This window comes from Nerophis ophidion, linkage group LG08 (assembly GCF_033978795.1).
Source record: "Nerophis ophidion isolate RoL-2023_Sa linkage group LG08, RoL_Noph_v1.0, whole genome shotgun sequence".
Taxonomy (NCBI): domain Eukaryota; kingdom Metazoa; phylum Chordata; class Actinopteri; order Syngnathiformes; family Syngnathidae; genus Nerophis; species Nerophis ophidion.
This window is the reverse complement of record NC_084618.1, coordinates 38,089,410-38,110,312: the sequence shown is the minus strand read 5'-3', so window position 1 is coordinate 38,110,312 and position 20,903 is coordinate 38,089,410. Positions and strand designations below refer to the sequence as shown.

General features: G+C 41.1%; 1 protein-coding gene across 3 annotated transcripts; it reads left to right on the top strand.

The window, feature by feature from the left end:
• The first annotated feature begins 812 nt into the window (after positions 1-812).
• On the top strand, positions 813-20,547 carry tpd52 (tumor protein D52). Of its 3 annotated transcripts, none has more exons than XM_061908501.1 (7): positions 813-977; positions 12,935-13,068; positions 16,440-16,588; positions 16,826-16,927; positions 17,414-17,455; positions 20,012-20,060; positions 20,186-20,547. In XM_061908501.1, the coding sequence occupies exons 1-7, from the start codon at positions 959-961 to the stop codon at positions 20,303-20,305; spliced, it is 615 nt and encodes a 204-aa protein (XP_061764485.1). In that variant the 5' UTR covers positions 813-958; the 3' UTR covers positions 20,306-20,547. The 3 variants fall into 3 exon arrangements, with proteins under 3 accessions (XP_061764485.1, XP_061764483.1, XP_061764484.1); XM_061908499.1 differs by lacking the exon at positions 813-977 and adding an exon at positions 6,769-7,078; XM_061908500.1 differs by lacking the exons at positions 813-977; positions 17,414-17,455 and adding an exon at positions 6,785-7,078.
• Positions 20,548-20,903: the final 356 nt, after the last annotated feature.

Sequence of the window (20,903 nt, the reverse complement as noted above, 5' to 3'; positions counted from 1 at the left end):
ATTAGATTAACAACACAATAGTTATGTTTTTATAGATGCAGGCAACATTTTTTATGGAAAAAATAGGCAGTATTGTGCTTTATTGAATGCATATTGTGTAGAAATATGTTGTAATGCATACTAATCTTCATTTTAACTATGGATTTTGTTTTTTATTTTCCTGTATTCTTCCCGTACACTGGAACACAAATGTCCCCGTCCAATGTTAGATGCAAAATTGCGCCCTTGAATATGACATACTGGTATGTTGCCGCACAGTACAGTACAGTACAGTACAGTACAGTGCAGTAAAGTACAGTACAGTGCAGTACAGTATGTCCCTGCAGTTACGTTCAAGCCCAGCAAGTGGCGGTCGTTAATGAGAACCTCTCACCGCCCCCACCTCTCGCCCGCGTCTGTAGTTTGTGATAGCTTGCATAGCAGGGGTGTAAAGTTTCAGTGCTGTCCAATTAAGGGCTTTGCACGCAGCGTGTGAACAGCAGTGGGGCTTTAGATAACATTAATAAATCTCCACGTTGACCAGAGGCTGTATTGCAAATGCTATTCAGAGCAAGGGTGCAAATATGTCATAATACAAGTACGGATCCACACAATTCAGGTAATGTGCTTTTTTTTAAAAAAGCCCAAAGTATTTTTTTTTATATGTCGGATGAGTGTATATAATTTAAACATCTTAAAAACATGTTAGTTTTTGCACATCAAGGTCGTATTTTATAGAAAAAAATAAGCTAAAAATGATGTTGACAGCCCTTACTTTGACACCCACGTGGTTGCCTGTTTACACGCGTACGTGATGACGTCATGAGACAAGCCGCGCCCCTTACGTCGCCACCAGAATGGCAGCGCTGGACGGACAAGAAAGGAGAAGAGACAAGGAAGAGTTTACCGCATTTTGTGGCGCTCCAAGTCGTCTGGAACTTTCCAAATTACACCCGGAATCCACTCCTCAGACGCACAAATGATGGATGCGGACACAGGTAATCCAGTCCTTACAGGCTTTTCTTATCATAGGAATACAATTTAAAAAAACAAAATACAACTTCAGCTTTACGAGTGCGATAGCAACCTAGCTTACTCTGCCCTACTATATTTCCTATCTTGAATGCATTTAAAGTGTATTTTGATGTTGCCAGAATGTCTGCAAAGAACTCGAACTAACACGGAAGGCGAGGTAAAAGAGGGAACGTGTGTCATCTTCAAAAAGTCCAAACATTTGGGTTGGTGCTTGTCTTGTGTTAGTCTTAGCAAACTGTTTAGTGGTCTATATTTCAACCTGGGAGTATTCAAACAGGCCAGGTTTTACGTTTCAGCAGCAAGTGAATAAAACAAAGGTGTGCCTTTTACCTGACTTGTTAGTGTTGTAGGCACAATACCAATGTGAGCAATTTGCAAAATGCGCAAATTTGTATTATGCGCAATCTTTTTGCAAATTGCTTCCAGCTATATATTTGAATAATGTGTGGTGCACATTTTGCAAATCAATGGGCGCAAAAAAATGTTTTTGGTTTCAAAATAACTTATTAAATACTTATGTAAATCTATTAATTTGTAGTCTGGACAAAATAACTGAGTATTTGCTCCTGATGGGTGCTGGTTAGCGCCTTGCATGGCAGCTCCCTCCATCAGTGTGTGAATGAGTAAATGTGGAAGTAGTGTCAAAGCGCTTTGAGTACCTTGAAGGTACAAAAGCACTATACAAGTATAACCCATTATTATATTATATTGCCCTCAAATCAGTCCAACCCTAACCTCTATACAGTGTACATCCACGACTAAACTCCTGACTAAACTACTACCACAACTTGGTTTACTATTTATAAAATATAATAATGTAGGGTCACTGACTAAACCATCCACAAAATCTCGTTTTGCGATATGCAAATTGCTTGCGCACAACGGAAATTAAGTATAATTTGCAAAGTGCGCGAGATTGGTGAAATGCTTACAACACTCTTCCAGGACCCATCCGTGACTGCCCAGAACCTTCAAAAGCCTTCCCAAAACACACCTCTTCAGATCTGCTTTTAACCTGTGATTAGTGTTCTGTGTCTTGTAATGTCCTGTCTTATAATTGTCCTGTGTTATTATGTATTTTACAATGTACTGCTTTTATATTTCCTGTATTTTATATTATTACTTAAAATTTCAATCATTTTTTATCCTGTAAAGCATCTTTGAGTGCTCAGAAAAGCGCTAAATCAAATCAAATGTATTATTATTATTATTATTATTATTATTAACATTGCTACATACAAATCTATGCGACAAAGTGGATACCTGTGTGTGTTAAATGCCTTCAATCAGGTTCTGTCAGTCAGAGATTTCACAATCCATAATCAATTGAGTGACTCACCATTAAGGTTAGCTGACAAGCTCTACAAACAAAAGAAAAAAACTAATCTAAAAATCATTCTTTTGTAGTTAATGCAAAGTGTAAAACAGCGTTCCAGTTGCTTTGTGGCTCCTAAAGTCCATAGTTGAGACACTTTATCTTGTATGTCTTCTGCAATGGACATAATTATTCCCTGAAATGTGTAGTTTTGAAAGGAGACCAAGAACACATTTGCTACTATTTGCGGCAACAGCCATCTGTAGTAGCAAGTGTCTGACATCTAACCCTTTAAATACTGTATGATGTTGAGATGCTCACCAAAAAAGACCAACGAATCCATCCATTTTCTACCGCTTATTCCCCTTTGGGGTCGCGGGGGCGCTGGTGCCTATCTCAGCTACTATCGGGCAGAAGGCGGTGTACACCCTGGACAAGTCGCCTCATCGCAGGGCCAACACAGATAGACAGACAACATTCACACACTAGGGCCAATTTAGTGTTGCCAATGAACCTATCCCCAGGTGCATGACTTTGGAAGTGGGAGGAAGCCCACGCATTCACAGGGAGAACATGCAAACTCCACACAAAAAGATCCCGAGCCCGGGATTGAACCCTGACTACTCAGGACCTTCGTATTGTGAGGCAGACGCACTAACCCCTCTTCCACCTTTAAGCCTGAATAAAATCAATCAATTAATGTTAAAAATAACAAAAGTTGTGCATTGACAGATTAAATGAAGTGAATTGTATTTATATAGTGCTTTTTGCTCAAGTGACTCAAAGCGCTTTACATAGTGAAACCCAATATCTAAGTTACAATTAAACCAGTGTGGGTGGCACTGGGAGCAGGTGGGTAAAGCGTCTTGCCTAAGGACAAAACGGCATTGACTAGAATGGCGGAAGCAGTGATCGAACCTGCAACCCTCAAATTGCTGACACGGCCGCTCTACCAACCGAGCTATACCGTCCCAGATCTTATTTCCTGCCACATTTCATTGTTTTGCAGTAAATGCAGAGTGTGAAGCAGCATTCCGGCTACTTTGTAGCTCCTAAAATGGTAAATTACTTGTACATTATGCAAGAAAACTTAATTTTGCATGACATTAATGTACAAATGTGTGCTCGCAGATATCCAAGCATCAAAAACGAAGCACAGACTCTCCCACGTTGTTTTTTCCGCCCTGGTGGACCGGCCCGAATGAGATTGATTATGACCGTTCATTTTTGTCTTATTAGATTTCCACCGAGACTCACAGCGGATGCTTTCAAGCCGCGCTGGAGAGAGAAAACAGCACGACAAGAGCACATCAACAATGTTATCGTACTCTTCACCATAGATTACCGATTTAATATGTTTCTTTGTGTACATCCAGCTGGTGTCATGTAAACAAAACACCGCCAAGCAACACAGGATGGTCTGGGCAGCCATCCGGTCTCGTGATTCTCGTTGTCGGCGGTCGTCATGTGACAGGCTATGCTGCAAATATTAGGATAATTGATCTGATGCTGTGCTTAATCAGGCCGGGCTCAAAGGGCCGTTTGTTCAACCAGCGGTGCCTCATGCGTTGTTCTCGGACTATGGAAGCCGGGAGATGAAATTAGTTTGGTCGATTGTTTTTTTGCCGGAAATCCAGTATATGAGAAATCCACAGCTCCAAACCAATAAAGTCTATTAAATTAAAATGTCAACATTTTCAATTAAAAGCATGCATTTTATTTTACTTTATATGGGACGGTGTGGTGCGTTTGGGAGTGTGGCTGTGCCAGCAACCTGAGGGTTCATGGTTCAATCCTCACCTTCTACCATCCTAGTCACGTCCGTTGTCTTCTTGAGCAAGACACCTCACCCTTGTTCCTGATGGGGCCTGGTCAGCAGCTTGCATGGCAGCTCCCGCCACCATTGTGTGAATGTGGAAATAGTGTCAAAGCGCTTTGAGTTCCTTAAAAAAGTAGAAAAGCGCTATACAAGTATAACCCATATGAAATTACGGTCTGGTGGGTCTGTTTTGGGGGTTATTTTGGACTCTTTCAGTCTACTCCAATTATTGAAACATTGTATAGAGCTACAAAACAGTGATGTTCCACCAGGCTGGCAAACGTTGGCGTGTCTTTTGTAGTCCTGGGTAGACAAGACATTTCAGGGACCGCCCTTTAATGTTTGGAATCCTTTTTAGCACGTGATCTTTCTCTTAGGCTGCTGTGTTGGCCCTTAAGTCAGAGACCGTCCCAGTCTCGTGTAGAGTGCCCCCGGTTCAGTTTTTGACTGAAGGTGACTGTGCATTCCGTTTACCTTGGAAGTTTGAAGTCAGAGCTATTCACATTCCAGTTGTCAGAAATCAAGATGGCCACATCCATGAAGGCTATTCTTGCGTTTGCCTAAACGGAATACTTCTGGGCAAATATATGCTCCTTCTGTAAGCTTTATACATTTTTGGGGGCTCTGGGCATAACTAATAAGCCGGAGTTCTTTGAATGCAGATTTCTGGCCGGGACATATTGTACACTACAATCAGCAAAAAAGTACGCAACTAGACCATTTAGTATTTCAAACGTAATTAGTAAAACCTTACAAGTCACATATTAAGTGCACAGGAAGCCAGAGTGACTTCAAGATACAGTACAAAATATTATCCATTTGGGTCCTCCATGGTCAGGTGCCTGCATACTTGGCAGATGTTGTCTTTTCACTGCTGTTGGGTCACTGCGGTCTGCTGACCCTCCTTCGACAGTACTTGTTTACAAAATGAATAACTAAAGGTGATAAAGCCTTTGACTCAGTTGCTCCTAAATGGTGGAATGTACTCCCATGTGAGCAGAGAGCTGCTCCTCATGTGGACTTTGTTAATAAAACACATTTGCTGAAGTTTGTGTTCCAGTAATATTCCTGTAATATTACATTATTATGGAATATGTTTATGTTGTTGTCTCATGCTAAATGCTGATGTTTTGTTGCACTCTTTGTATTTTAACAATGTGGATAACCGTTAGAAGATTGTAGCTGAGATAGGCGCCAGCGCCCCCCGCGACCCCAAAAGGGAATAAGCGGTAGAAAATGGATGGATGGAAGGTGTCAAGTACCAATTTGTATGTCTAAGGTGTTCGGCTGAAAATTTGGCAAAAAAGTTAGGTTGTTACTAGCATGTGTCAAGTACCAAGTTATGACTGTAAAATGTGCAGCTAAAAAAAGTTAACACGATAATGTTAGTTGTCTAGCATGCTAACAGTTAGCTTGTGTCATGTACCAAGTTACACGATTCTAAGGCAGGGGTGTCAATCGTACGGCCCAAGGGCCGGATCTGGCCCGCGAACAGGTTTTATTCGCCCCGCGGCATGATGAATGAAAGAAACAGCTGTTCTAAATGTGTCAACTGGATGTCGCAATAGCAATTCTTTGTATCTTTGTAGATGATGGTACATATGTACAAAATAAACCACATGATGTCAGTACATCAGTCGAGGAAAATGATCAAACTACATAAATAACATCATGCAATTTATCTTGAAAGATTGAAAATTAACACCAATGAGTTGACTAATTAATGAACATTATCACGTAATTTATTCAGAAAATATAAATAACGACAAATAAAGATAGGAAATACTATTAACCACAACATGAAAGTGTAAAAAAAAGCCTCACAACAATATAATTTCTACATTTTCAGAAAGTGCGTGTTTTATTTTTAAACAAAGATCTGAAGTTGTCCTTATTTTTAAGTTATTGTGCCGGGATTTTACCATTCCGGCCCACTTGGGAGTAGATTTTTCTCCATGTGGCCCTGCATGTAAATTGAGTTTGACACCCCTGCTCTAAGGTGTATGCCTGCAAAATTAACGAAAATAAGTCAGCATGCTAAGCATTCACAAAATACAATGTACTTACATTAGATCAATAAGTAGCATGAGACAAATATTACATTGTTTTACTTAAACTTCTGTAAACCAACATGATCATGACATATTTGGGGTTTCATTTGTAATTGTCTTTGGGCGCTACAATTGAATGATGCTTTGTGGGGATTTGTCTTGATGACATGCATCCATCCATTTTCTACCACTTATTCCCTTTGGGAGTAGAGGGGGCGCTGGTGCCTATCTCAGTTACAATCAGGCGGAAGGCGGGGTACACCCTGAACAAGTCACCACCTCATCGCATGTCTTGATGACATCTCACTGTCAATTTTTTTTCCAATTTAAATTTCCACAGCCTTGAGAGCAGCTGACATATTATTAGGGATGCCTTTGCATCCTCACACACACGTTCCTGCTGACTTTCACGCACGCTGTCTTGCCTCTGGCGTCCCACGCCTACCCCCCCTCCTCCATTCCGGGTGACTAGCATTACCGCCGCTCCAAGATGGACAGGCCCGGCCCGGATTAGCGCTTGGCTGTAATCTGGGACACTGCAGATTACGCTTTTCATTTCATCGCCAAGCCCTGGGGGTCACGTGAGCGGGAGGCATCAGATGGATGGATGGATGGACGAGAGGGTTGGAAGCAGCAGCACATCATGTTGCATGTTAGTGTTGGAAAGAATGGACTGAAGAAGGAGCAGAAAGTCCAACATCCTGAAACGACGACGAGTCACATGCTCACAATCAGTAGATGAGCGACCGGAGAAGATGGAACCTCTGGAGGAGTACCGCTCACCCTTTGATTTTGAGCAAGGCGTCAACGCCAGCTACATGTATCTGTCGCCCGCCTACAGCAACACGCCGCCCAGTTCGCCGGCCCTCCCGAACCGAGGTAAAACGTCGACAGGTTCAGTAGAAGAAGAAGAGCGGCTTGTTTGTTGACCATCGCTGACCTAATCATGGCCTCTGAGGTCTTCTAGCAAGGACGCAAATCCTCAACTCATTCATCGGCTCATCAGCTGATGTTTGCGTAGCGCTAATAAACCGGAAGTGATGTGCCAAACTTCTGCCTTTAGACTTGATACTTCTCCTTTTTGTGCGCTCTCGCATGTTTTTTTGCCTGAAGAAGTGGGGTGTTTGGAATGGTGTGGGAGTTTTGGCAGCATGCGTCTGTGTGGGGAAATCATGGTCACAATTTTCACTTCAAACCACTTTTTAATGTAGTCTGAACTTTGCCTCTCATAGCATTTTAACTACCAAAGTGGGCAGCATATTATGACCAAGTCCAGGGGCCTATTTATTCATTTGGGGTTCCCAGGCAGGATGACTGATTGTGGCCCCGCGCATAACAAAAACAACATAGTAATTTTTGACGAGTAGTGCTATTATTGTGAAAGCCGGAAGTGTGTGACTGGTGGCTAAGTTGATGATGGCCGTGTTTAAAGGAGAGGCGAGACTGTTGTTGACTTTTAAAAAGTGCGTCTCAAGTTCCTGTTTGTCTTTCTGCTACTTCCTACTTCTGTTACAATAGTTGGCCATTTCCAGCGCTTTACTACTCGCATATTTGTGATGAAAAACTTCACTCTCCTTTGCATCTTGGACTGACAATAGCTCTTGCTGTGTAGATCGTGTACATTTGCTGTCACCAAAAAAAAAGTAGACACCATGGCCTGTTTGAATAAAACTGTTCTTCTCCCTGCTTTCTACTCTTCTCCCCTCCACTTGGGTAACGGCGCCTCAAATTATTTTTAAACCAGTTTGTTTTGGTACGTCTTTCTGAATCTAATCTGCACATGCATAGCCACATGATAATGTTTTCAAGTGCATGAATTAAGAAAAAAAAGCAATACCGTACTCCCCTGGCTATTGTAGTATTCAAGCCGCACTCAGCAATTTTTTTTTTATATACTCCAATTGTTTGTAAACGGTGCCTGTCACACAGCAGTAAAACAGCTTTTCAAACGAAACAGAAATCATCGTCATCGACCCACTAGCTGTGGAAGCTAGCTCTCCAATCAGCGAAAAAGATTCAATACTGTCACTATGACTTTGTTTGTAAATTTACCAAACTCACAAAATTCTGACACAGACACTTGTAAATGTGTTAGCATATTTGCTAATGCTAACGACGCTAGCTTAATTACATTACAATAGCATGTACAAATCAATCAATCAATCAATGTTTACTTATATAGCCCTAAATCACTAGTGTCTCAAAGGGCTGCACAAACCACTACGACATCCTCGGTACGCCCACATAAGGGCAAGGAAAACTCACACCCAGTGGAACATCGGTGACAATAATGACCCAGTGGGACGTCGGTGACAATGATGACTATGAGAACATGATACTGTGATACTGATGATACTGATGACTATGAGAACATATGAGAACATGATACTGTGAAAGATCAATCCATAATGGATCCAACACAGTCGCGAGAGTCCAGTCCAAAGCGGATCCAACACAGCAGCGAGAGTCCCGTTCACAGCGGAGCCAGTAGGAAACCATCCCAAGCGGAGGCTGATCAGCAGCGCAGAGATGTCCCCAGCCGATACACAGGCGAGCAGTACATGGCCACCGGATCGGACCGGACTCCCTCCACAAAGGAGAGTGGGACATAGAAGAAAAAAGAGAAACGGCAGATCAACTGGTCTAAAAAGGAAGTCTATTTAAAGGCTAGAGTATACAAATGAGTTTTAAGGTGAGACTTAAATGCTTCTACTGAGGTGGCATCTCGAACTGTTACCGGGAGGGCATTCCAGAGTACTGGAGCCCGAAATGAAAAAGCTCTATAGCCCGCAGACTTTTTTTGGGCTTTGGGGATCACTAATAAGCCGGAGTCCTTTGAACGCAGATTTCTTGCCGGGACATATGGTACAATACAATCGGCAAGATAGGATGGAGCTAGACCGTGTAGTATTTTATACGTAAGTAGTAAAACCTTAAAGTCACATCTTAAGTGCACAGGAAGCCAGTGCAGGTGAGCCAGTACAGGCGTAATGTGATCAAACTTTCTTGTTCTTGTCAAAAGTCTAGCAGCCGCATTTTGTACCAACTGTAATCTTTTAATGCTAGACATGGGGAGACCCGAAAATAATACGTTACAGTAGTCGAGGCGAGACGTAACAAACGCATGGATAATGATCTCAGCGTCTTTAGTGGACAGAATGGAGCGAATTTTAGCGATATTGCGGAGATGAAAGAAGGCCGTTTTAGTAACGCTTTTAATGTGTGCCTCAAAGGAGAGAGTTGGGTCGAAGATAATACCCAGATTCTTTACCGTGTCGCCTTGTTTAATTGTTTGGTTGTCAAATGTTAGAGTTGTATTATTAAATAGAGTTCGGTGTCTAGCAGGACCGATAATCAGCATTTCCGTTTTTTTGGCGTTGAGTTGCAAAAAGTTAGCGGACATCCATTGTTTAATTTCATTAAGACACGCCTCCAGCTGACTACAATCCGGCATGTTGGTCAGCTTTAGGGGCATGTAGAGTTGGGTGTCATCAGCATAACAGTGAAAGCTAACACTGTATTTGCGTATGATGTCACCTAGCGGCAGCATGTAGATGCTGAAGAGTGCAGGGCCAAGGACCGAACCCTGGGGAACTCCACACGTTACCTGAACGTAGTCCGAGGTCACATTGTTATGGGAGACACACTGCATCCTATCAGTAAGATAAGAGTTAAACCAAGACAGGGCTAAGTCTGACATACCAATTCGTGTTTTGATACGTTCTAATAAAATATTATGATCGACAGTATCGAAAGCAGCGCTAAGATCGAGGAGCAGCAACATAGATGACGCATCAGAATCCATCGTTAGCAATAGATCATTAGTCATTTTTGCGAGCGCTGTCTCCGTGGAGTGATTTGCCCTGAAACCGGATTGAAAGGTTTCACATAGATTGTTAGACGCTAAGTGTTCATTTAACTGCTCCGCAACAATTTTTTCGAGGATTTTTGAAATAAAAGGAAGGTGAGACACCGGTCGGTAGTTTACCATGAGGTCAGGATCGAGGTTAGGTCTTTTAAGAAGAGGATGAATAACCGCTTTTTTGAATGCTAGGGGAACAGTGCCCGAGGAAAGTGATAAGTTTATAATATTTAGCACTGATGGACCTAATAATACAAAGAGCTCCTTGATCAGTTTCCCAGGAAGAGGGTCAAGTAAACATGTTGTTTGTTTTATTCCATTTACACGTTGTAACAATTCCTCTAATGTTATTTCCTCAAAACGAGAGAAACTATTTTGGAGGGCAGTATCCGCCGTATATACAATCGTGTCAGTGTTAATAGAACCCCGTTGTAGCTGGGACGCATTGTCTTTAATCTCCTTTCTAATGACTTCAATTTTCTTACTAAAGAATTGCATAAAGTCATCAGCTGAGTGGGTGGAGCTACTGGAAGGAGTCCCTTGTTGGGTTAGCGATGCTACCGTACTAAACAAAAATTTAGGATCGTTTTTATTACGGTGGATGAGATTTGAGTAATAATTAGCTTTAGCTAAGGTAAGCATGCGTTTATAAGTTATTAAACCATCACTCCATGCTTGATGGTGCACCTCAAGTTTAGTCGTGCGCCATTTGCGTTCCAGCTTTCTGCAGAATCATTTCTGAGCTCTAGTTTCTTCTGTAAACCACGGGGTGCGCTTTTTTGGAGCCTTTTTTAACTTTAGCGGTGCTATGTTATCAATGGTTTCGCGCAGGGCGTCGTTAAAGTTGTTAGTGAGGTTATCAATAGAGCCCACATATTTTGGGAATGGTGCCATTACCGAGGGTAGTAGGTCAGCAAGAGTTGTCGTTGTGGCCGTATTAATGTTGCGGCTGCTATAGCAGTTATTATTATTATTAGTTTGAGGAACATGCGTCTGAACCTCGAATTTTATAAGGTAATGATCGGACAATACTTTAGTATACGGGAGTATCGTAACTTTGGAAGCGGTGATACCCCTGACAAGCTCTAGGTCTATCGTATTACCGTTGCGATGCGTGGGTTCATTTATTATTTGTGTGAGACCACAGCTATCAATTATAGTCTGGAGCGCTACGCACGGTGGGTCCGATGGGGTATCCATCCATCCATTTTCTACCGCTTATTCCCTTGTGAATGTGAGTGTGAATGTTGTCTGTCCGATGGGGTATTCATATGGATATTAAAGTCCCCCATTATGATTATATTATCGGCGTGTGTCACTAGATCAGCAACGAACTCTGAGAATTCATTGATAAAGTCCGAATAGGGCCCTGGGGGGCGGTAGATAACAGCCAGGTGTAGAGGCAGCGGTGTGACAGACCTCATAGTAAGCACCTCAAACGATTTATATTTATTATTTATGTTAGGACTAAGGTTAAAGTTTTCGTTGTATATTAGTGCGACCCCCCAACCCCTTTTAAGCGGACGGGCAATATGCGCATGTGTAAAGTTAGGAGGACATGCCTCATTTAGCGCAAAAAAGTCGTTTGGTTTAAGCCAGGTTTCACTGAGACCGATGACGTTAAGATTGTTGTCTCTGATGATATCATTAACTAACAACGTTTTGGGAGACAATGATCTTATGTTTAAAAAACCTATATTATAGGTAGTGGGCTGTTTTAGGGAATTTTTGATCAAATTATCCGTAGTAGCAATATTAATAATGTTGTGTTTATTATGCCCAGTGCAGTCAGTATAATTACGACCATATCTAGGAATTGATACGACGGGAATGTTCCGATTGTTTGATTGTTGCTTTGATAAACTGCACGCATCATGGTTAGGCTCCTCAGTAACGGGGATTTTCCGATTGTTTGTTTGTTGCTTTGATAAACTGCACGCATCATAGTTAGCCACCTCAGTAACGGGGATTTTTCGATTGTTTGTTTGTTGCTTTGATAAACTGCACACATCATAGTTTGCCACCTCAGTAAAACACATGTCCAACTCTGAAACACTCAAAGCAGAAAAAACTTGTTCTAATTTAACAGACTCCTTACCCAGACCAGTAGTCTCGCATCTTTCATCTAAATCCGTCTTCAGGATGGAGGGAAGTGGTGTTCTGTGGGGATTAGCCTTCTGCTTTGTTAGAATAGTGAACAACAGACTGAATAAGTGTACATTATATGATGCTTAAATAACCAACTGAGAAGGTGCCTGCTATGTTAACGTAACATTATGGTAAGAGTCATTCAAATAACTATAACATATAGAACATGCTATACGTTTACCAAACAATCTGTCACTCCTAATCGATAAATCCCATAAAATCTTATACGTCTAGTCTCTTACGTGAATGAGCAAAATAACATTATTAGATATTTTACGGTAATGTGTTAATAATTTCACACATAAGTCGCTCCAGAGTATAAGACGCACCCCTGGCCAACTATGAAAAAAAACTGCGACCTATAGTCCGAAAAATAAGGTAAATATTTGTACAGCTTCAAACTTCTTGTTTTAGTCATCTGGTTTTCTCTGTGTCCCAATACTTTTGTCCTGAAAGTACATCTCCCAGGTCTAAAATTGGTGACCTCACAAAGTGACCAAGAAAGTCCAACTAGATTGTGGAAATCCTTAACAGAAAAGAAAGGAAGCTATACAAATAGAGACCTACTGTTAGCTGTCCCAAAACTTCTTCATCTAGAAGGTTCTTGCTGTCATTGACGCTGATCCTGCTCGCTTCAGTCCACTCCTTCATTATCTAACGGACATCCTGTGCGCCGCTTTCCAACTCACCATCAAGTGTACATGATAGTGTTGTTTACCTTTCAGGTCACCAGCAGCAGCATCTTCTAGATCCTGTCGCCGAGGTAGGACAGGACGTGGCCATGAGTGTCGGGCCCCCATCGCCTCCCCCCGCCATGACCGAGGAGGAGCGCCAGGAGCTGCAAATAGAGCTACTGAAGGTGAGCGGCCCATGGAGTCACCTGGCTAATGTCCATTATAAACAGTTTTCTACATTGCTGCTATGCAGACTGCTGTGTTGTGAGTGGAGTGAGGGTCCCCCAGGATGGCTAACGTTAGCGTTTCGATTGTGGAGACATCAGATCAATCTCTCTGTCACATCTGTGCAAGAGAAAGGTGAAATAGTTCCAAAAATATCGTAGAATTGTGTATATTTTTCTACATCAGAGCCTGGTTTAAAGAGAACAGACATCATCGGATATTCGATTAATCTAAATCTAATATAAAACAAAGAACACATTTTTTGAATGTATATATATTTACATTCCAGCTTGTTTTAAAGAGAACGGAGTGATGTTCCACAGGCTGGCTAACAGAACTATGTAAGTATAAAAGAAATACAACATTTTGTGTCAGACCATTATAGAACTGTTAAAATATGGTGAATCTACAACATTCAAGTAAATGGAGTGAGGTTCCCCAAAGGTGGATTATGTTAGCGTATTGATTGTCAGACATTAGATCAATTCTGTTGTAGTAGAAGTAGATTAAAGAAATACTAATATTTATACATATAGTAATGGAGTGAGGTTCCCCAGGCTGGCTAACATTAACAGCCACATTAGTCAAATGCAAAATGTTCTGTCAAGACTATTATTATATATCTAATGATTTACTATATATATAAATCTTCAATACACACTGGTTTTAAGGGAATGGAGTGAGTTTACCCCGGCTGGCTAACTTTAGCGTGTCGACTGTAGGACGTGAGACATATCTCGCAATAGTATAAGACAAATAAACTGTTTGAAAATATAGTTATGCTGTATATGTCTACAACACACCTTGGTTTAAAGTGAATGGAGTGAAGTTCCTCAAAAATTTAAACATTTTACCCTATCGATTGTCAGACATCAGATCAATCCTGCTGTAGTGTAAGACAAGAGATAGATGAAATATATAGTAATGTTGTATATATCTACAAACAACACCCATAGTTCAAAGTGAATGGAGTGAAGTTCCTCAAAGGTTGGCTAAGGTTAGCGTGTCAATTGTGGAGACATCAGATCAATCTCTCTGTCACATCTGTACAAGAGAAAGGTGAAATAGTTCGAAAAATATCGTAAAATTGTGTATATTTTTCTACATCAGAGCCTGGTTTAAAGAGAACAGACATCATCGAATATTCGATCAATCTAAATCTAACATAAGACAAAGAACACATTTTGTATATATATTTACATTCCAGCTTGTTTTAAAGAGAACGGAGTGATGTTCCACAGGCTGCCAAACAGAACTATGTAAGTATAAGAGAAATACAACATTTTGTGTCAGACCATTATAGAACTATTAAAATATTATGAATCTACAACATTCAAGTGAATGGAGTGAGGTTCCCCAAAGGTGGATTATATTAGCGTATTGATTGTCAGACATACAAACCCCGTTTCCATATGAGTTGGGAAATTGTGTCAGATGTAAATATAAACGGAATACAATGATTTGCAAATCATTTTCAACCCATATTCAGTTGAATATGCTACGAAGACAACATATTTGATGTTTAAACTGATAAACAGAAGTTGGGAAAGGTGGCAATAAATACTGATAAAGTTGAGGAATGCTCATCAAACACTTATTTGGAACATCCCAAAGGTGCAGGCTAATTGGGAACAGGTGGGTGCCATGATTGGGTATAAAAACAGCTTCCCTAAAAATTCTCAGTCTTTCACAAGAAAGGATGGGGCGAGGTACACCCCTTTGTCCACAACTGCGTGAGCAAATTCTCAAAGAGTTTAAGAACAACGTTTCTCAAAGTGCAATTGCAAGAAATTTAGGGATTTCAACATTTACGGTCCATAATATCATCAAAAGGTGCAGAGAATCTGGAGAAATCACTCCACGTAAGTGGCATGGCCGGAAACCAACATTGAATGACCGTGACCTCCGATCCCTCAGACGGCACTGTATCAAAAACCGACATCAATCTCTAAAGGATATCACCACATGGGTTCAGGAACATTTCAGAAAACTACTGTCACTAAATACAGTTTGTCGTTACATCTGTAAGTGCAAGTTAAAGCCCTACTATGCAAAGCAAAAGCCATTTATCAACAACATCCAGAAACGCCGCCGGCTTCTCTGGGCCTGAGCTCATCTAAGATGGACTGATGCAAAATGGAAAAGTGTTATGTGGTCTGACGAGTCCACATTTCAAATTGTTTTGGGAAATATTGGACATCGTGTCATCCAGACCAAAGACGCTAATTGTAGGAATTTTAAATAATTTATTTGTAAATTATGGTGGAAAATAAGTATTTGGTCAACCATTCACACCTCTCATTGATGGAAGGAGTTTTTGGCTCAAAATCTCACGATACATGGCCCCATTCATTCTTTCCTTAAAACGGATCAATCGTCCTGTCCCCTTAGCAGAAAAACAGCCCCAAAGCATGATGTTTCCACCCCCATGCTTCACAGTAGGTGTGGTGTTCTTGGGATGCAACTCAGTATTCTTCTTCCTCCAAACACGACGAGTTGAGTTTATACCAAAATGGATACATGGATGATACAGCAGAGGATTGGGAGAATGTCATGTGTTCAGATGAAACCAAAATAGAACTTTTTGGAATAAACTCAACTCGTCAAGTTTGGAGGAAGAAGAATACTGAGTTGCATCCCAAGAACACCACACCTACTGTGAAGCATGGGGGTGGAAACATCATACTTTGGGGCTGTTTTTCTTCTAAGGGGACAGGACGATTGATCTGTGTTAAGGAAAGAATGAATGGCGGCATGTATCGTGAGATTTTGAGCCGAAACTTTCCATCAATGAGAGTTTTGAATGGTTGACCAAATACTTAATTTCCACCATAATTTACCAATAAATTATTTAAAATTCCTACAATGTGCATTCCTGGATTTTTTTTCACATTCTGTCTCTCACAGTTGAAGTGTACCTATGATGAAAATTACAGACCTCTGTCATCATTTTAAGGGGGAGAACTTGCACAATCGGTGGCTGACTAAATACTTTTTTGCCCCACTGTAAATGGTAACACCCGATTAAGTTTTTCAACTTGTTTAAGTCAGGGTCCACGTTAATCAATTCATGGTACAAATATATACTATCATAATAATACAGTCATCACATAAGTTAATCATCAGAGTATATACATTGAATTATTTACATTATTTGTAAATTACATTATGGTTTTGGAAGTAACGCAACTCAATCGCTTTGTTTACTATTCTGTGGTTAGCAGCTAATTAGCGCATGCTTACAACGTAAGTCAATAAGAAGTGCAAACAAGAAGACTGGCTCACTGATAATTGTTGTACGTTAATTAGGAGCTTGTAATTGTGTGTCCAGGTGGAGGAGGAGATCCAGACGCTGTCCCAGGTGCTGGCGGCGAAGGAGAGACAGCTGGCCGACATCAAGAGGAAGCTGGGAGTGACGCCTCTTAACGAGCTCAAGTACAACTTCACCAAGACCTGGCAGGAGGTCACCACCTCCTCGGCGTACGTACCCACGCCTGCAAACAGGAAGTTCCATGCAATCTTAGCCAATCAGGCTTTTACGGTCACGCTGGTTATTCGCGCCGCTCGAATATTACCTTTGCTTCTTCTCGTCATTTCCTCGAGCACGCGGGAAGTTATGGAGCGTCTCCCTGGCAGGAAATGAGCTCCCGTCTGACGCCCTGAGGCACATTTTCATCGCATTGCTTGGACATCACCGTCTTCCTGTCTCCCTCTCAGCTACAAGAGGACGTCCGAGACGCTGTCGCACGCCGGCCTCAAGGCCACAGCGGCCTTTTCCAACGTGGGCTTCGTCATCAGCCGCAAGCTGGAGGACGTCAGGTGAGACCACCTGGAATGTCCTGCCTGTTAGCACAGAGCAACAGTTAGCATGCTAGTTAGCGTCATCCTCATAACGCAGCCGTGCTAATTACCCTCGGCCTAAGCCAACGTACATCAGACCCCCTAAGTGGCGCTCTGTCTTGTCCCCCCTGTGTGGATTAGCAAAATGCTAACAAGATTATCAGGCTCCTCTAAGCTCCTGATTGCTTAGAAATGCAACCTTGTGGATGAGTGGGTTGGGGTGCAAAAAGGGTCAGTGCGAGTGTGTATGTGTGTGCGTGCGTGTGTTTGAGTGTGTGTGTTGCCCCCTCCCCTTAAAGTACAAAGGATAAGCACACTCACTCACAATCAGACCTAATAGGATGTAGCAGGATCAACACTACTCAATAGTGTGTGCGTGTGCGCGTAGTAAAAGTGTACCGACGATGTTGCAATGACCACTAATCCCCCTCCCCAACTCTATTTTTTTTTAACGCTGCTGACTAGCAAGCGCTCTTTGCAGCACTCTGCTAGCATGCCTGTCATGAGGTAAGGTTGTCACTTGTGTAGCCTTTTCTAATGTTTATTTGTCAGACTCTACTTTTTAAGATGTATTTATTTTTAATATTTCTTTTAAAATGATATACATAAATGCTGACAATGTTTTTTTCCAGTTCTGCTGCAAAAATGCAATATAAAAAACATACATGGTAATCTATACATGTATTTAATATTATATACTGTACATATATATATATATATATATATATACTGTATATATATATATATATATATATATATATTTTTTTTTAATCTTATTTTATTTTGCAATGATATCATTTTGATTATACAAAACCAGTAAAGTTGGCATATTGTGTAAATGGTAAATAAAAACAAAATACACTGATTTGCAAATCCTCTTCAATCTATATTCAATTGAATGGACTTCAAAGACAAGATACTTAACGTTCAAACTTGAAAACTTTATTTTCTGCAAATATTCGCTCATTTGGAATTTAATGCCTGCAACATGTTTCCAAAAAGCTGGCACCAGTGGCAAACATGACTGAGAAAGTTGAGGAATGCTCACCAAACACTTATTTAGAACATCCCACAGGTGAACAGGCTAATTGGGAAAACAGGTGGGTGCCATGATTGGGTATAAAAGCAGCTACCGTGAAATGCTCAGTCATTCACAAACAAGGATAGGGCGAGGGTCACCACTTTGTGAACAAATGCGTGAGCAAATTGTCGAACAGTTTAAGAACATTCACCATCTGCAGTCCGTAATATCATCAAAAGGTTCAGAGATTCCGGAGAAATCACTGCACGAAAGCAGCAAGGCTAAAAACCAACACTGATCCCTCAGGCGGTACTGCATCAAAAAGTGACATCAGTGTGTAATGGATATCACCACATGGGCTCAGGAACACTTCAGAAACCACTGTCAGTAACTACAGTTTGTCACTACATCTGTAAGTGCAAGTTAAAACTCTACTATGCAAAGCCAAAGCCATTTATCAACACCCAGAAACGCCGCCGGCTTCGCTGTGCCTGAGATCATCTAAGATGGACTGATGCAAAGTGGAAAAATGTTCAGTGGTCTGAAGAGTCCACATTTCAAGTTGTTTTTGGAAACTGTGAACGTCATGTCTTTCGGAACAAAGACGAAAGAACCATCCGGATTGTTTAAGGCGCAAAGTTTAAAGCGAGCATCTGTGATGGTATTAGGATTAGTAATATTATTAAGTATTGGAGCCCAAAGCATGGGTAACTTACACACCTGTGAAGGCACCATTAATGGTGAAAGGTACAGACAGGTTTTGGAGCAACATATATTGCCATCCAAGCAACGTTATCATGGACGCCCCTGCTTATTTCAGCAAGACAAGGCCGAGCCACGTGTCACAACAGCGTGGCTTCATAGTAAAAGGGTGCAGGTACTATACTGGCCTGCCTGTAGTCCAGACCTGTCTCCCATTGAAAATGTGTGGCGCAATTTGAAGCCTAAAAATATGACAACTGAGACCCCGGACTGTTGAACAACTTAAGTTGTACATCAAGCAAGAATGGGAAAAATTTCCAACTAAAAAGCTTCAAAAATTGGTCTCCTCAGTTCCCAAACGTTTACTGAGTGTTGTTAAAAGGAAAGGCCATGTAACACAGTGGTAAAAATGCCTCTGTGCCAACTTTTTCCAATGTGTTGCTCCCATTCAATTCCAAGTTAATGTATATTTGCAAAAAAAAAGTTTCTCAGTTCGAACATTAAATAGCTTATCTTTGCAGTCTATTCAACTGAATCCATCCATCCATCCATCCATCCATTTTTCTACCGCTTATTCCCTTTGCGATCGCGGGGTGCGTTGGTGCCTAGCTCAGCTACAATCGGGCGGAAGGTGACGTACACCCTGGACAAGTCGCCACCTCATTATTCAACTGAATGTAAGTTGAAAATAATTTGTAAATCATTGTATTTTGTTTTTATTTACGAATTACACAACATGCCAACTTCACTGGTCTGGGGTTTTGTAATTTAAGACACCGCATAGAGGCTTACAATGTTTTTCAAACATATATAAACAACCATATAATTCATTTATTTAATATTGGACATTTTTGTGGAAGGTTTTACAATTGTATTTATTTTTTTTATTCTGCTGCTTTAATGTTATTTATTTCATCTTTATCTGTTTTTCTTCTGTGATATGGATCTGAAATAAAGTGGCTATATAAATATTAATATATGCAATCAAAAATCAATCAAACCCATTAATTTTTCAATAGGGTCCAAAAAAGTGATACAAATTATAATAAAAACATATTCAACCTATAGCCATCCATTTTCTACCGCTGGTCGCGGGTTTGCTGGGGCCTATCCCAGCTGCACTCGGGTAGAAGGCGGAGTACACCCTGGACAAGTCGCTACTTCATTGCAGGGCCAACACAGATAGACAACATTCACACACATATATGTTCTACTATGTTATGTAACCTTAGAAATCATTTCAAAGCAGGCAGCTTTCTTTTCAGTATACTTTAAAAAAAGATGAGTACATCCCACCTGCTAGTCAGTGATTGACTGCTCACTTGCACCATTTTTTGCAGGAACGCTCCTTCTTTCAAGTCCTTTGGGGAGAAAGTGGAGACATGGAAGGTAAAAATGTTGCCCTATAATATGCAATATGTATCATAACATATCTTGTTCTCTTTACTTATTTGTTGCCTGTCCAATCAACTACTTTCACAATTTGTTTTTTTTCTTGTTTTTTGCTGTTCCAGACTAGCTTGAGGAGTCCGTCCAGTGGCGACGTCGGCGGCGGCAAGCTAGAGAGCGGCGCCATTCCCGCTGTGGATCCTCAACAGGAGGACAAGCCCAGCGAGGAAACGCCAATGCACTGAGCCCAAACCCTCAATCCTAACCCCTCTTTGACATCACATGTTCATTGTTTACCTTTTTTATGTGCCAGCATCCTTCTGTTTGCTACCAAATAATTATCTTACGTTGCCAATCACCTTTATTTAAAGTCGTCTTAACACTTTTTTTTTGTTTCCTTATGGAGCTACCACACCTTTATTTCCTCCCAACTGAACTACAGTTACATTCCACTGCCCACACACACACACACACACACACACACACACACACACACACACACACACACACACACACACAAGTCAAGGTTGGGCCATGCAAGTGTCCAATGTCAATATTTGTCCACCATTGTTGGCAGAGCTGCTGCTATGTTACAAACTACACACTCTTTCAATAATGTGTGTGTGTGTGTGTGTGTGTGTGTGTGTGTGTGTGTGTGTGTGTGTGTGTGTGTGTGTGTGTGTGTGTGTGTGTGTGTGTGTGTGTGTGTGTGTGTGTGTGTGAGAGAGAGAGAGACAGAGAGACAAATGGTCCAAAAGTAAAGTTGAACATTTATCAACACAATTAAATGTATTTTGTGCATGACATTTTTTTTGGTTCAGTTTTTTTTTTCCAAATAAATGT

Excerpts from the sequence above, each read along its gene's own strand:
- tpd52 (XM_061908499.1), top strand. The coding sequence starts at position 6,955 with ATGGAACCTCTGGAGGAGTACCGCTCACCCTTTGATTTTGAGCAAGGC. Across the intron at positions 16,589-16,825 it reads GAGGTCACCACCTCCTCGGC|CTACAAGAGGACGTCCGAGA; the intron begins GTACGTACCCAC and ends TCTCCCTCTCAG. Across the intron at positions 17,456-20,011 it reads GCTAGCATGCCTGTCATGAG|GAACGCTCCTTCTTTCAAGT; the intron begins GTAAGGTTGTCA and ends CATTTTTTGCAG.